The 15,899-nt window shown below is 45.3% G+C and overlaps 4 protein-coding genes across 4 annotated transcripts; 2 read left to right on the plus strand and 2 right to left on the minus strand.

The window, feature by feature from the left end:
- Window positions 1-5: 5 nt before the first annotated feature.
- Window positions 6-1,364, minus strand: F5147DRAFT_724361 (CobW/HypB/UreG, nucleotide-binding domain-containing protein; the record flags this gene model as incomplete). Its single annotated transcript, XM_041439037.1, has 5 exons — window positions 1,204-1,364; window positions 977-1,146; window positions 885-921; window positions 657-834; window positions 6-608 (listed from the first exon to the last, which is right to left on the minus strand). Coding segments are annotated over exons 2-5 (826 nt in total), but the record flags the coding sequence as incomplete, so codon positions are not given.
- A 115-nt stretch (window positions 1,365-1,479) lies between these two features.
- F5147DRAFT_724368 (Frag1/DRAM/Sfk1 family-domain-containing protein) lies at window positions 1,480-5,756 on the plus strand. Its single transcript, XM_041439038.1, has 22 exons — window positions 1,480-1,750; window positions 1,809-1,867; window positions 1,919-2,168; window positions 2,220-2,237; window positions 2,296-2,363; window positions 2,417-2,514; window positions 2,572-2,618; window positions 2,670-2,872; window positions 2,929-3,252; window positions 3,303-3,365; window positions 3,417-4,056; window positions 4,110-4,403; window positions 4,451-4,496; window positions 4,547-4,572; window positions 4,625-4,655; window positions 4,709-4,768; window positions 4,814-4,940; window positions 5,002-5,121; window positions 5,173-5,242; window positions 5,290-5,476; window positions 5,530-5,604; window positions 5,661-5,756. Exons 1-22 carry the CDS (start codon window positions 1,536-1,538, stop codon window positions 5,697-5,699), a joined length of 3,060 nt encoding a protein of 1,019 aa, XP_041286366.1. The 5' UTR covers window positions 1,480-1,535; the 3' UTR covers window positions 5,700-5,756.
- A 3,133-nt stretch (window positions 5,757-8,889) lies between these two features.
- Window positions 8,890-12,833, minus strand: F5147DRAFT_748193 (uncharacterized protein; the record flags this gene model as incomplete). The annotated part of the gene is made up of 15 exons (XM_041440034.1): window positions 8,890-8,959; window positions 8,987-9,233; window positions 9,283-9,359; window positions 9,384-9,849; window positions 9,870-9,928; window positions 9,984-10,122; window positions 10,176-10,331; window positions 10,409-10,803; window positions 10,856-11,004; window positions 11,055-11,220; window positions 11,526-11,659; window positions 11,693-11,719; window positions 11,767-12,138; window positions 12,189-12,338; window positions 12,465-12,833. The coding sequence occupies 15 exons, from the start codon at window positions 12,831-12,833 to the stop codon at window positions 8,890-8,892; spliced, it is 2,976 nt and encodes a 991-aa protein (XP_041286367.1).
- A 759-nt stretch (window positions 12,834-13,592) lies between these two features.
- Window positions 13,593-14,320, plus strand: F5147DRAFT_748194 (uncharacterized protein; the record flags this gene model as incomplete). The annotated part of the gene is made up of 5 exons (XM_041440035.1): window positions 13,593-13,636; window positions 13,683-13,799; window positions 13,853-13,914; window positions 14,120-14,176; window positions 14,232-14,320. 5 exons carry the CDS (start codon window positions 13,593-13,595, stop codon window positions 14,318-14,320), a joined length of 369 nt encoding a protein of 122 aa, XP_041286368.1.
- Window positions 14,321-15,899: the final 1,579 nt, after the last annotated feature.

A 15,899-nucleotide genomic window follows, 5' to 3' on the forward strand; every position in this document is an offset into this window, starting at 1 on the left:
AGTCGTCGGCGGTAATCAAATTTCAATTAGACACGTATACGTAATCTAATCTACATCACTTGAACTTGGAGATCGGCACAGAACTTCTTAACCGCCACTGGAATCGGTTTGCGATCCAACTCGTATTTGTCTCCCATAATGGTGAGTCTTATGGACGCATCTCGCATAAAAGATGTATCTCCTTTCAACAGTGTGAGGTCGTACCGACCAAATGCCCAGTTCAAGATCCAAATTGCAGAATCTAAGCGAATAAACCCCTTGACTCGCCAAACGCTCTCCTTGCTTAGAGAGGCAAGAGCACTCTCAAGCATACCCTTATCCACATCCACCTCAATATGCGAGATGCACGATTCTCTATCGTGATGTTCATGGTTGTGACAGGTCGGCAGGAATCCCCGGTATGCTGTGAGTGTCTTTACTTCATCATGATGATCTTCGATACCCTCTGGAATTGGGTCTCTGAAAAGCTTGGAGTCGATACCAAAAAGAATGTTTGGGTCCACACCGTTACGACCATTGCACTTGATCTTGGGAGTGTCGAGATTTAGGGTATTAAGATTATCGATCAGTATGTCTAGGGCTCGTTCATCAAGGTGCTCGTGCTTGTTCTGGGCACTTGTATGAGATTGCCTCATTATAACGAGGGAGATACGTACAATAAGAATAATATCCGAGTAGCTTGCCTGCATCTTGGCTGTGGGAGAGGTATCTTCGTACCCCGTGAAGTTCTCGGCATCGATAACGGTAACTATTGCGTCAAGTCGAAGGTCGTTGTTTGTCTGTCGCTCAAGCTCACGGATCTGGAACGCCAGTGTGGCGGGAAAAGCGGATCCTCTGACTCCATGACAGTGAGTACCAAGCTAGGGGGATTTGGATGGACTTACGAGCATTCAATGATGATTCGGTCAGGGCGGTATTTGTCTGATATATATATATATAAGTGCGGTAAGGTTATGTTAAGTCAGACTGCAAGTACCTCTGATCTCGTGAAGGGCCGTTTCCATCTGGCCGACGAGTACGCAGCACCTACGCATGATACGGTCGGTTAGGAAATGGAGTAAGACGATGAAGTGTAGACATACATGCAACCGTTCAAGATCTCACTGACGGCAGTCAAACTGGATTGTTTAGCCAGCTGGCTATCCACTGAAAGGTAATGTGTATTCCCTCTAAATGTCCAGCGATCGCAGCAATTATGCACACCTTGGACGTCTCCAAACTCATTCTTGAGTAAGACCACTTTATAATCCTTGGGAAGTAGTGGAAGGAGTGACAAAATAATGGAAGTCTTTCCTGCGCCAAGAAATCCAGTGAAGATAGTAATCGGTATATGGGGTGGTTGTCTTGAATCCATCTTCATGTGCTTAGCCCTTGGGCATCGATCGACAGCATGTGTGTTTATATTTGGCCGACGTATTATTAATCAAAACCACGTGACTGACGGAATATCGAACCTAGTAGTACTAGTGACATTAAGTAGACGCGAAACACGTTTCGTTCTACAGGCAGACTACGACGTTGAACTATTACTGGCCATGGTGGGTCGCAAGCAGCCGCCCACTAGCGTACCTGGTGTGAGAGCTCAACGACTTGTTATCAATGCATCCCATGTCGCTGCAACGCACACGTACCTCGCGCTCGCCGCGTTCGGTCTTGCCTTGTTACTCGGCTGCGCACTGCATTACAAAAAAATCGTGAAGAACGGGGTTGCCGGATACCCTGACGAGTGGTTTCCGTCGGTATCAGCCACGTATGTACGTTCAAGTTCTGTTGGCTCGAATATTGAACCCGATATGCTTGTACCACAGTATCGGTGACTGGTACCCCGAGCGCAATATTTTTCAGATTCTCATCGCTTTGACATCTGGTCAGTTAGCTGCCGTTGCTTGTGAGGCTTGTTTGTGATGGTCACACACAGGTCCACGCTTCGCCCTTGTATCTTTGCAGTATTTCCTGAGGCGCTCGCCAAACACCAGTCTGCCGGGTTTCTTGTTTGCTGTGGGTATCGTTCGGACATTGATGTGCGGTGGTTGGGTATACATCACGTCCAACGATGACCATGACGTGCATGATGTTCTCATGGTTACGTATATCCTGTGCAACGTGCCATGGATGTGGGGAGGCGTTCTATGTACTCCAATTGGGCATGTAAAAGCGCGTCGGCGACGGTGAGGATTATCTTAGATACATGTATGCATGTACTGACCAATAGTCTACAGCCGATATGTTGCAACAGGGTTAGTCAGAATATCGAGCCTCATAGCATACACACATGCAGCTTATTTCTGAGAATAGGTTCTTCGTATCAATCATACCCATGATTTATTTCTTCGTTCAGCACAAGATATACCGGATTCCTGGAGGTCGTAGCTGATTTTCTCAGCGCAGCTAGGGCTGACAATTGTGATCAATCTAGCTTATACCCGCTATTCATTTTTCGAGTGGTCCTTGATCTTGCTCGATGTTCTATTCGACTCGATCACGGAGCTTGACTTCAAAGCTTCTAATTTACAGGTAAATATAAGCAGGTATATCCCAGATGCTCGGTATTAACTTTTCATTATCCCCCAGATTGTACTCGGTGTTTCGTTGGATGCCAGCGTTGGATGTGATGACATGTATAACCAACTACACCATCTTGTATGACCAATGTCTGACGTACTACATAGATCGCCTTCAGTGCCATCCAAAGGGACAAGTAGTGTGACTGAAACCAAATCAGAAGGGTTAGCTGCGTCATCAAAGAATGAGCAAACGGTCAGCCATGTATCAGCAACTGTGCCTCGGACGTTTTTTCAGAAAACGCAGGCTGCACTTACGCTCTCTCGAGATGCACGAGCAGTCATAGGTTTCATCTCAGATGTGTACTTGTGTACGTGTCGTAGTTTAACAGATTACACAGTCACATCAAATTTACCACCTTTACAGCTTACTTGTTTTGGTCCATCTTCACGTCCCTTATCACTACCCTGTTCTATTTCTCCGTCTGGCAACTTGCACTTTCGGGCTCGGAGTTATCTTTGCTCGTTCTGCTCTCCCCTGCGCTTTTGGGCATCGGGCCGTTGCGCACTTGGGCGCTTACGCGCAGTGGTCAGGTCACGTTAAGGGCGGTGGCAATTCTGACAGGCTTAGGGTCTTATGCCTTGAAGAGCCCCATGCAAAGGTTGATTGTAGTCAACTTTGCGAATGTGGTGCTCCTGGTAGGGCAGACCACCGACTGGTCAGCTGGGAAGGATGGATATCAGGGTTTGCGTGAGTATCAATCACGTAGTGTAATAGCAGTGACGACTAACATGGCGTAGTCCTTGGTCTAGGACTTGTATTACTTTCTCTAGCAAAACACGCGAATCACTCAACAAATCCTGGTATGTCATTTCAAATTTGTTGCGCTTTCAGTCCCTCTAACTACTTCGAAGTATGGCCGATGCTCAATGAAGAGTCTGGAGGATACAACAAAACAGGACTTTTTCTAGCGTTTTGTGCGCTATACGAACTTGCCACCCGCCCGTTCACCGTTCCAGAGGAAGAAAAGCAAATAAGCGATTCAAAAGATAGCAGCAAGGTTACATCACATGGATGGCTTGCAGGTTCCATTGCGCTCGGCAGCATGATTTTCACTCTCCATTGTTTCTTCATAGACCCCAGTACTATCATTGCGTGGTCCTGGACAGGATACAAAGACAGCCAACCCAAGGGCCCTCTGCCACATCTTCACGGCTCTCTCACTTTGATTGCACAGGCTATAGGTCTTGCATTGCCCACGATCCTCCCTGCATGCTGGTTTATCAATCCATTATGGTTCAGTTACGGTTGCGCAAGCGCATTCGTGATGTACCGCTTCAGGGACTGGACGGGCTTTGTTGGCGGGCTGAACCTGGCTGTGTTTGTTATGTCATTGCTCCCTACTATCATTCGACAATCTGCCCAGCCGAATAAGGCTGGAAGGACATATTCCACAGCATTCTTTGTTACGATTCTTTTCTACCTTGCCGATGTGTGGACAGTCGCCTACGCGTTTGTGCCAGGGGGTGTGTACTTGCGTGAGCGCTCGGACTTGTAAGTTCTTTGCAAAAACACTCGTCTTTGTCGCTGAAATACTTTATCACAAGGGTCCTCGTCGCACAATTCGTCGCAACATCGTTGGTATTTGAATGGCCATCAAGAAAAAGGACTGCAGCCAATTCCATAGTTCATATTCCAAGCTCAACGAGCTTCCTTGTTCGTCATCTCCTTACACTTTTCTCGCTGTCCGCTGTCCTTGTAACAATATACCGCTGGACTCCTGTTGGACCAAGACCTTATAAATCGGGCACGGGGATAATCAACGCTGGAATATGGACAGTGCATTTTGGTATCGACAATATCGGGCACGACAGCCAGGGGTTGATCCGAAATATGATAAGGTGAGGCAATTCAATCAAGGCCCTTTGCTGCTGACATTGCTATAAAGAGATATGAAACTTGACGTGGTTGGCCTTCTGGAGACTGATCTACATGTGAATTATAATGCCAATCAATGAGCTGCTGGTGTGCTAATTAGTCGTAGCGGACAGTCTATGGAAATCGTGACTTGTGAGTGTGCTGTATCCTTTGGATGAGCTCTTGGCTCACCCTCTTATATCAGGACGCGAGTCGCTCTCCAAGACCTCGGATATGTGAGTTTTCCTTCAGTGCAGCCATGCAGGGAAATGACCACACCAAACTTGAGTATGTCGATTTGGGCCCAGGCCCTAACATGCATACATGGGGTGCTGCTCTACTTTCGAAGGTTAGCGTGAAATGACTCATTTCCAATCATGCTTACCCCCCTTAGTTCCCTATTGTTCACTCGCAACACCACCTCCTACCCTCACCCCATGGCGAGCTCGCGCCAGCAATCGAAGCTGTGCTCGATGTGTATGGGTCAGAGGTAACTGTAGTCGTATCACATAACGGTCAAGGTACATTCGGCACACTTTCTTTCTTAGTCAATTGTTCTTACATACAATGTTTTTCATCTAGAACAAGACCCGCTCGACCGTGAATTGCAGAGCAATGAGCTCGCACGCATCATGGCGAAGTCGTACCCTCACCCCGTTATTTTCCTTGGATACGTAGTCACGAAACCACATGCCAGTAGACGTGTGTGGCTTCCATGTCTTATATTTATTTTAGTCTTGATGAATCCTACAGCGGCGCCCTACGATATTTTGGTGTACGATGGTATCGTACATGACATCGACCCGCAGGATTGGGATCGTTGGTGGGTGCTCTCTCAATATGCCGCCAGCCGATGATAATAAAATGCAGGTGCGAGTATATTTTGTACAGGGGGCTTTACCGGACCGCGTATGCTCGTATCTCGCGAGGCATCGTTACCGATACAGAGCTACAGATTGGACAGTTTGTCGTTCCCCGACATGGCTTCCAGCTTGTGAACCAGACACTTGAAGACCGAATGATAAGGGCATGGAAAGAGGATCTTCCAGAGGATCATGTGCGACCTGAGTATTATCTCCTGGCTACTTCGTGTTGCTGACTGCGTGACAGTGGTTCCCAATGGAATACTATGGCAACAACAATGAGGGAGGTATGAACGGGCATTTTTATCATGTGTTTGACACTGTGAGGCTTCAGCCCGTTACATGCACTGATCTGACATACTAATATTACTCTGATAGCCGCTATATTATAAATTACCTGAGGGTGCACAGGTTTAGGAGTGTACCAGTGTAGTTGTCATCTGTATTGTTATTTTGTTGTGTTTTGTTGTGGCTCTTGCACTTGGACCTATGTGAAAGTTTAGGAAAAAATCAAACCAAAATTATCTGTCATGCCCATACAAGAAAAAAATGGGTTGTTTAGAGAGGTTGATGCTGGTCAGAAGTGACTGTTTCAAACTGGATTGTGAGCTTGCAAGGGTTGACTATGATGCAGCCAATCCAGGCCGTTGACCATCCCAGCTTCAAAAAAATGATTGATGTCGCATCTCGTGCTATGAATGGTGTCATTATACCCAATCGCAAAGCCACACGTTGTGATATCATGGATTTATTCAAGAACCAGATGACAAAGCTCAAGGAAGGACTTAATGTATATTTGTACTAGTATTAGAACTACAACTTGTGTACTGACATTTTTTGCATAGAGTAAAGTTGTGTCAGGTGCAGTCAACTTGACATGTGATGCCTGGCAAGCAAGCAATGTCAACAGGTATTTTGCTGCCACTGGCCACTGGATCAAGGAGTTGTAGAGTTTCAAGACGAGCAGGAGACACGCGATACGCTAAACGATGACAATGATCTCAGTATCTTTGTTAGAACTCTTGTACTACGTGACAAGTACCTAAACAATGACAATGCTAAGTCTTTTGTGAGCTCGACGTAATGTAAATAGAATCAGATACACATACATCTCAGTATCTTTGTTAGAACTGAGATGTTGTGTCCTTCGCACTCGAGCCTTTATACTAGCTAGCATAGGAACAGAAAATTTTAGTATCATAGGAGTATATTGCAATATATAAAGAAATGTCAGCCGATGTCACCTGCATCGCTCGTCCGACTTGTTTTAGGTTGCGCTCGCCTACTTTTATTCCTCTGCGTCTTTGGCTGTTTCGGATCCCAACAGGAGTCGTCACCTGGCATCTGGGAGTTTCAGTGTGCCATTATTGGCTTCACTATACTTAACAACAACTCCCACAACAGACAACACCTTGGACAAGCCTTATACAAGATCGTGGACCGAGTGGGGATCACACATAAGGTAAGCTTTGTCATTGTCCAGTCTTGCTTACTAACTGTGCATGTATTCAAGATTGGGCATATTACCTGTGATAATGCTTCAAACAATGACACAATGCTCAATGAGCTTGCCTTGCGAGTGAAGCAGGGGACTGGTATCAAGTAGATCCCAAAAAAGTGCCATTGTAGGTTTACAACTCAGAGTGGTGCTATAGGCTCCAAACTGATATCTTTATGTTGTAGGTTGTGCACTGCCTATCTGCTATACTTGCAAAACAAGTGCGTTTGACCCTAAAGGGGAAGCTAGTGCAGCAAAGGTCTAGAAATGGATGCAGAAGGTGCCGCTTGTCGGCCGATGCGAAGCGCGGGAAAGCGGCGGGTGCGCGTGCGTAGTGCAGGAACATAGCGGCAGGTGAAAGCTGAAGGCACGGGAAAGACGCGGCTGTGAAGCAGCCGATGCGCGAGGGGTTCGGATGATAATAGAGATGATAGACAATAGAGATAGATGTAGAGCAAAGTGATAACTGATATGATGCAAGTGGTAAATGGATACTGATTGCCAATAGCTACCAACTGTAGGCTAATGGGAGTTTGCTACTGGAATGTCTGGAAAACAAGCTACTGAATGATATGTACTGCTAGTGCTTAAGTATTGCGCTAAGCGCTGTCACACGGAACTGAGCCGACGCGCTACCGAGTTAGGTATGTAAAGCTATATGTAAATAAGGGTCTATGATGAAATAAAGGTGGTCCGATGCGAAAATGGTCTGATATGTAAATATAATCATGAAATAACGTACCATTGGGTTGGTTTTGGACTATGGATGGGTGCGGAACATCAGCTGATAAAGCACGAGAAAAGCGGCCGCTAAGCGCGGCTGTGCGCATGCGGGGAACATTGCGGTCGTCGTGGGAAAGTAGTGGCCGCTATGCATGGCTTGCAGGAAAGCTATGCTTCATATAGGAAAGTAATAGGGTGCTGAGGGATACCACAAAAATAGCCTCTAGGAGGCTGTAAGGACTTCCAGTCCTACACTGTATCAGGTAGGTATGTTTTTGTGAGTCGAGCATGTACTAACAAGTATCTAGGTGTTTGGCTCATGTTATCCACCTCACTACAAGGGCCCTCATCTCAACATATAGCAAAGCCCCTTATTACAACCCTGAGCATCCCACACTATCTATAGTCGAAGAGAATGGCCGATGTGATGAAATTGGCCTTGTCTGAGCTATTGCAGTTAAAGTAAGTCATTCCTGTAATGATTTTATCTACTGTTGCTAATGTCATCAAGGCATGATCTTCTGCACAATAAAAATAGCTTTTTAAGGATGTCCAGACCTGTCCAAGTACGAGCCTTGTCACCTCTCAGCTTTTGCTTGATATGCCTGTCTGCTGGTCATCAATTTATGTTATGCTTGACCATATGGAGAAGATGAAACCTGTATGTGCTATGAGCTTGACAGTGACATTACATTGATGTTTTGTCATTTTGTCAACACTTTTGTATATGAACTTGGTGTTCAAGAGCCTAACCTTGCACAGCATGCAAAAATTGACCAGTTGAGGCTCAACAATGATGAGTGGAAACAAGTGGAGCTATTCACATCCCTTCTTGCAGTGTGTTATGTGCTGATATGTCTCCCTTGTCACTGACTGTTTGCTCAGCATGCTGACAATGCACAGCAGAGTTTCTCATCTGATAAAGGCTCAACCCTTCAGCTTGCATTGTCAGCTCTCAAAGCCTTGCATAAGGCTTGGATGTCTTGTTCTGAGAGTTCAAAGTATGAGCCCTTTCTTACAGCCTTGAATGTGGCTGTCAAAAAGATCTGTGGGTACTATGAGTGAACTGCAGACAATGAGACAACTTCGTGGGGTAATAATGCATTACCTATTGTAGTTGCAAGTTAGACATATTGTATTAGCAATTGTAACTACAAGAGCCAGAAATGCATTATTTCATGATAACTACAAGAGCCTGATAAGAATAAGCAATAGCATTATGACCTGGGTGCGGCGGGCAAAACGGATGCGAAATCGGGAAATGGCGGGCGGTGCAAACAATGTACAGCTCAACACAAACGACATGAGAACAATGTGGAGAACAATGCAAACGATGGGGACATGCCGGTGCATAGGGTACTACAAAGTTGCATATGAGATGAGATATCAAGGGACTCGTATTTCTGGAAGGTACAGATCTAAGTTGGCTTCACAAGCCACCATAGTCTCCAATGCACTACCTACCAAATGCACAGCATGACACCCTGCCCACTTCTTCTCAAAACAATCAGTGAGATCCTCCCTAAGCTGAGCTTGACGACAAGCGTAGCCACTCAGACCCTCATTATCAGCTGCAGTGGCAAGCGTGCATTCTGCAATCTTCTTTTTCCACCAGGTTGCATGCCACTTAAGAAAGCAGGAAACCCAGCGCATCTCCTCCTGGAGCAACTCGACTTCTTCTGCCCATCGCATGGACCTCGCACGAGCTTTGCACCATTCAATCCTGAGACCTAGAAGCAAGATTAGTGTTTGTCTGACACAGCTTACATTCCAGCTTACTATCTTGTACCATCTCATCTTTATCATCCCCGACTCCTTCAACCAGCCAGATCCATGATAGTTGTCTTCGACCTTCGCTTTCGCCTCATTTGGGAACTGACATCCCACGTACGTCAGTCTTCTTGTCAAGTACCTTGTATCTGTGGTCCCAGCCGTCCTTTGGGAGGACACGTGCAAGATCTGAGAGAGCTGCACGATACTTGTCTGCAGCAGCCATTGCCCTGGACTCAACACGACTAAGGGCATTCTGCGCACAAGTATTTGCGATTTGACCACAGATCCAGTCCCTTTTGAAAGTGTACATGTAGTCCTGCAGGCGAAGGCTCTGCCTTATTTCTTCGAGGGCGTCTCCAGCCTGAGCGTATCGTAAGTCCCACTCAGTTGTGAGGAGTCGTTCATTGCAATGCTTGTGCTTGCTGCACAGAGCAGACGGGAGCCAGAGTTGGGAGTTTTCAGATTCGATCACGTCTGAGGTAGGCGACTCGGCCCTGGATTCCATGAGCTGTGCTGCAGGTGTGTAGAGTATTTGGAGATGTCTCCAAGTATTGATTTTGCTTGTAATGCATTCTGCAGTTGTTGAATTGTACCCAATTGTGTATCTGTAGGATGGCGACCCTGCTTCTTGCGATACACTTTCAAACGACGCCTGGCCATAAAACAAACAAATTAGAATGAAAATCAAGTTAGCCAATAGTATGTACTGTTCACTCTCCAGATCGATTCCTGACGCGATGAATATACTCGGCGATACATCAGTGTGCATGGAAACATCAGTCCCTTGCTGTAGCTCAGCTGCTTCCAGTTGGGCAAGTCTGAGATGAACTGCAGCTTGTGTGATGGCTTTTAAATTAAGTAGTCAGCTTTGCAATCAGATAGAGTACTGTGCTACTTACGAATAACCTTTGCTTCAAAGGGATTGGTGACTGACGAGTCATTCGGATTGTCTTCCCAGTCTTCAATTTCAATCTTCCATGTTTCCGTTGTCTCTGGCTTCAAAACTCCATGAAGTTCTTCAAACACTATCTGATGTGCCTTGCTTTCCTTATTGCCTCATCCATCTTGTGAAGTAGCATTACACCTGTCATAGGTGAGATGTGACTGTACGTACTCGCAGCAAAACACTCACCAAGTCCTACGACCTTTTTCCAATTCCAATCGCCAAAATGATCATCGAGCGTATCTCTCCGTGAGCCTGGCCCCATTGCCTTCATGCTAGAGGCAACTGGGTTGATGTTTGACCAACCTCGTTCAGGAGCTTCGCCATCTGTACGTCCAACGTTCCTAGAGAAGTTGAAAGAGAACATAGTCTGACACTTGAGAACATGCGCCGGTAGATGGAATTTTGGCATGAAAAACCTTATGAACTTGGCTGCATGGTCGAGATGAAGTTCGGGGGACATAACCGACATCCTCTCCCAGAGATGCTTGTGCCACTGGCAGGCGATATCATATGAGATATTGAGTGTGCTGATGGCGTGTCCACGGAGAGTTGAAAAGAAGAGATTATCCATATTCGTGTATCTATGTTAATAGTCAATGCCAATCGTTTCTCGCAAGCTGTTATGTGACATACTTTTCACCTTTTTGCAAGTCACCAACACTGTTTGGCAGTTTCATATTATGTCGCGCACAATCAATGGTACCGACTCCCGTTGCAGCTAGACCTTGAGATACCTTCGTGTCCGCCATGTTTACTGCGTTATGCGACGAACAGGTGCTTTTCTAACCAAACAGCTGGTCAGAGTGACTCATGACAGACCAATATAATTCACCTGTTGTAGTGTGCCGTTATGAGATTGTAAGTATCTCTTGTATGCAGTCTCCTCCACGAAATATGCCCATCCATTACCAAGGCCAGGGTCAGCACTGTCTTTCGACACCATACGTCGTTTGAGTCGGAAATTAGCATCAATGGCTAGAAAAAGACCATATAGCCAGCTGAAAATCATCAGTTACATGTGAGTATAGATAGAAATCACACAAACCGTTGAAGGTACAACAATTCAGATGGTGAGTCTGAACAATGTTGGGTCTTGCAGAACCTAGCTGCTATTCGACCCTAAAGGGTCTCTGGACCAGGCTCAAGGCTCAGAGGAGAGGAAATGTCATAAAAACTACTGAAGACTCTGACTCATACTGGTAATGGTGAAAAGATAACTTCATTATGTAAGCTACAAAAGTGCAAACATAACACTAAGGTAAAAACAGTCTCTGCAAGCCCAGCCAGAAATGAATCCCTACACCGTGTTTCTTTTGGCGCCTCTTCCCAATTGTCAGGAAGGTTTCTGCTAGGCTGCGGACAAGCCGGGCATATCACAGCGCATTCACCATTTCCTGTGTTCTCCACACCAGCAGGGTCATGACCTCGGCCTGCTCGCTTGAGCATTTTCAAGTGTCACCATTCGCGGACAATCTGCATAAATGCCTTGTAGCGATCCTAGTGAGTGTAAGATAGATAAACTGCATATTAAGATGAAAACATACCTTCTGAGGTCGAAGTCTTGTGTTATCGGTCATACGAGCAAGGGAGTGGTAAAACTCGTACCCTGAAACTTTGGATTCAAATGATAGTAGATGATATTGCTCAAGGATTTGGAAGGTAGCTGCGGTGCGTGGGTTGGTGGACGTTGCTGGAAACCAGGTTATGCGAAGCAACTGCTTAGTGTGTCTCTTGGCAGTTTTGCAACCACAAAAGTCAAGGCCAATCTCGTGTATTCCATTGGAGTCAATGAGAGTAAAATCATCATTGACCACCTTCTGAGGCAGCAAGCAGAATTCACCTGCTGGGTGACCAAGCTGCACACACAGCCCTAGTTTCTTCAGCGAGACAGGCACAAAGTACAAACCCGTCCACTCCTGCAACGAAATGTTTAAGTAACTGCAGTATGAACTTGTAAGACTCGTACCTGAACTCGATGCACTGGAGTTTTAGCATGCATTGTAACAACACAGGTGTGGCAGTACAACTCAGTGCCAAAGCAATCCTTACAGTGAAAATGTGGTGTGCCAGAGTAACAGTTCCTGCAGATGGTGTCATGAATATAATCTCCGCGGCCCTCGTGTCACAGCAGCTCCTGCAGAAAAAAGTCTTGATCTTCTATCCATTTCAACAGCGGGTGATCCTGATTAGTAGAAGGGTGATTAATGAATCAAAATATTGAAATACATCAAGAAATACTTACACCCGCTGTACAAATCCGTTTCTTCATAGTAGCAACTTCAGCTTCAACTTCAAAGTGAGGTTTGTGTACTTCCGAAGTGTAATCACCATAATCTAAGGCTGGTCCTTCTTCTAAGTCCATCCGGATATCAACCTGCTGTTCTGATGAGGACTGTGAAGTGAGAATTTGTGAACTTCGTGCAGCTAATCCTTGACTGTGTGAAATAAATGTATATGATGCATGGATGCTCAGAGCATCAGGGTTGGGAGGTAGATACACATTCAGCTTGACTTGTTTACAACTTGCACGCAACATGCCAGCGCCTTCAAGGTGCTGTGAGTGCGGTCTTACCCAATCTGTTTCTTTTCTGATCGTTAGTAATAAGATCATTGGTAAGCCGAACTTATTGCATCATGGTTGTGATCATAGTCCATGAAGCTTTGAACTGTCCATGACTATATACCTGCGCAATGCGCGACGAGTCGTCTCACATAAGGCTGTATTAATTTAATAATCTATCTAATGCATTTCCTGTACGAAATCCTATGAGGGGCACCACTGGACAAAATGAAACAAATAGTTGCACAGTGAAATTCAAAAATTCAAATGAAAACCAATTGTCAAATCAAAAAGCATTCCCACCGTGAGAAAGTAAAATGCTGCGCCAGTGTGTCACGTGACTGTACAATTTCGTATGACCGGCCAAAATTTAACTTCATTTGATTTACTGCATCTATGTACAAATGTACAACTTGTTCAGCTCTGGACTGGAGGCAATACATATAGTGCGGCTTGGAAGCTAGCACAGATGCCAATGGTCCGGGTGTAGCAAGTTGTACTAGTACTGTGAGATGTACAAGTTCTCCGAATTGCCCCCCCCAAAAAAATAATAATTCGCTTTCAACCTCATACACTCTCCTGGACTCGCGAACCATCGAAATACCTGCACTCTGCCAGATGGTACTCTCACATCAAGTCTAATAGCGTGGAGCATGCAGATTTGTTCTTGCTTTGGACACCCTCATAATTGTTGGCACCTTGCAGGTGCGAACTCCTAACCCTAACCCCAAGCTTGCTCAATGGCTGCAGCCCATGTTTTCTCTCATTGCAAACTCCTCGCATGACGGCAACTTGAAACTGATCTTGGGTATGATCTGGACCTTGGTTTTGTGTTTTACCATCACAGACATCAGGTAAGGTAACTTGTACAAGATGCTTCATTGAATGTGACTATTTCAGTGAGGAAGGCCTTTCAGCGAAGGAAGGCTTGCTGCTTTGGGCTCAATGCAAAACTGCGCCTTACAAAGAAGTTGATGTACAAGACTTCTCCATAAGTTGGTCGGATGGGCTGGCGCTGTTAGTACACTCCATGACTGCAATCTGCCTCTGCCTTACTCTTACTCGTTCAGCTGTGCATTAATTCATTGTCATCGCCCCAAGCTCCTGGATTACGACAAACTTGACAAGGCATGTAGCAGTAGAGGCATCCATAAATATCATACCTAACTGCATTGTTCAGTCCGATCGACACGGTAACACTCGCCTGGCATTCCAAGTGGCTGCAGACCATCTTGATGTTCCAGTAAGCTCACACTAGGCAACACTTGCAGAGGTGCTTACTTTGCCTATGCAGCAACTCCTTGAGGTAGAGGACCTGTGTGATTCGATGCGTCCAGACGAATGCAGTGTCATGACCTATATTGCAAGCTATTTCCATGCCTTCTCAACGATGGGTATGTTAGAAATTAAAATTGCTGTCACATCATATACAACTAATTGCCTGGATAGATCAAGCCGAAACTGTTTCCAGACGTGTCGAAAAATTTGCTGAGCTGATGCAATCTGTTTGGATGAGCAGAAACGACTACAAGCGTTGAGCTCGCGCTGTGCATCTACTTACATCGCTTACTTCTCATAGCTCACGCATTCTTTGATTTCAATAGCTCCTACATGCACTTTCTGAGGTCCAAAAAACATGGTCAACTAGCCGTTTCACCGGCTCATATACGGATGCGAAAGAACAATCTGCTACTTTTACAACTTACAAACACACAACCAAATGTACATGGGTCATAGAGCGACAGGATGTCACTACACTCCTTGGCAACATACAAATGAAGCTTCGGACTTACGGGTTGAGAGAATACATTCCTCCTCTCGGTCTCGCGCTTTCGGTGGGTATTCGAGATGCAGTGTATTAATTTTGTGCCTGATTATATACATTGAGTTCTAGGACCTCGACGATGCTTGGAATGACCTGCTTCAATCTGAAGCAAAAAGGTCACAGTTAATCAATGCACAGATACGACAGTCAGTCATACATTTTCCATCGCTCGTTATTGATGTTCAATGAGTAGCTCAGGATAAAAGAGTCGTTGCGGAAAGAATTTGCGGATCTAGCTAATGATTTCTCGCAACGTCTACACACCATATCATTGGAACTCTCGGGTGTCGTGGGGCCTAGGCCCTTGTGACATGAACGATCAAGGTTATTAATACAGTCTTATGTGAGACAAAATTTGACACAAAATGCAATCAGATGAAATGCATCACACGAAATGCAATTCTGACTATGTACAAGTATGTATCTAGTAAGTACTTTCGCAGTTTTCAACAACAACCGGATTTTGTACAGGAAATGCATTAGGTCTCTTATGGTATCCATTAACTTGTCTCAAAGCGGAACTGACTCCCTCATTTAAAGGCTGAGAGATGATCACGAAATGCATGTCTTGCTTTGAAGCCCCTGCCCTGCAATCACCACCAGCATCTCTGTGCATGGTTCAAACTCTGTCATCCTTGGTACCTGGGCATGTGCCACCTCCCATTGGTGTGTGATCTCTCCTCCGTAACTGATGTATTTCTCATGTCACTATTTCAGATGTATCTGCGCTGTCTGCCATCGCTAAAATTGTTGAGAATGATTCTGGTGCATGTCGTCACACTCTTTCATCTGTGTCTCTCATCTCACTGTCTCAGGTGTATCTGCACTATCCACCATCACCAACATGAATGATTGTGGTGCATGTTCTCACTCTCTCTGTCATTAATTTATCTCTCATCTCACTGTTTCAGGCGTATCTGCACCATCTATTATCGCTAACATCATTATTGAGAATGATTTTGGTGCGCATTCTTACTATCTCCTCCCCAGAATTAATGTGTCTCATCTCATTTTTTCAGGTGTATCTGCGCCATCTACCATCGCTAATATCATTGTTGAGAATGATTTTTGTGCGTGCTCTCTCTTCGTCATTGAAATGTCTACAATCATCATATCACTTTTTAGGTGCACCTGCGCCACCTGCCTACGAAGCTGACATTGTTCAGGGCAATGATTCAAGGACCTTAAACTCGATCTATATATTCTTAACGCCGTTGAAGGTACAACAATTCAGATGGTGAGTCTAAACAATGTTGGGTTTTGCAGAACCTAGCTGCTATTCGACCCTAAAG

Source organism: Suillus discolor (assembly GCF_016758755.1).
Source record: "Suillus discolor strain FC423 chromosome Unknown F5147scaffold_100, whole genome shotgun sequence".
In the NCBI taxonomy this organism is placed as follows: Eukaryota; Fungi; Basidiomycota; class Agaricomycetes; order Boletales; family Suillaceae; genus Suillus; species Suillus discolor.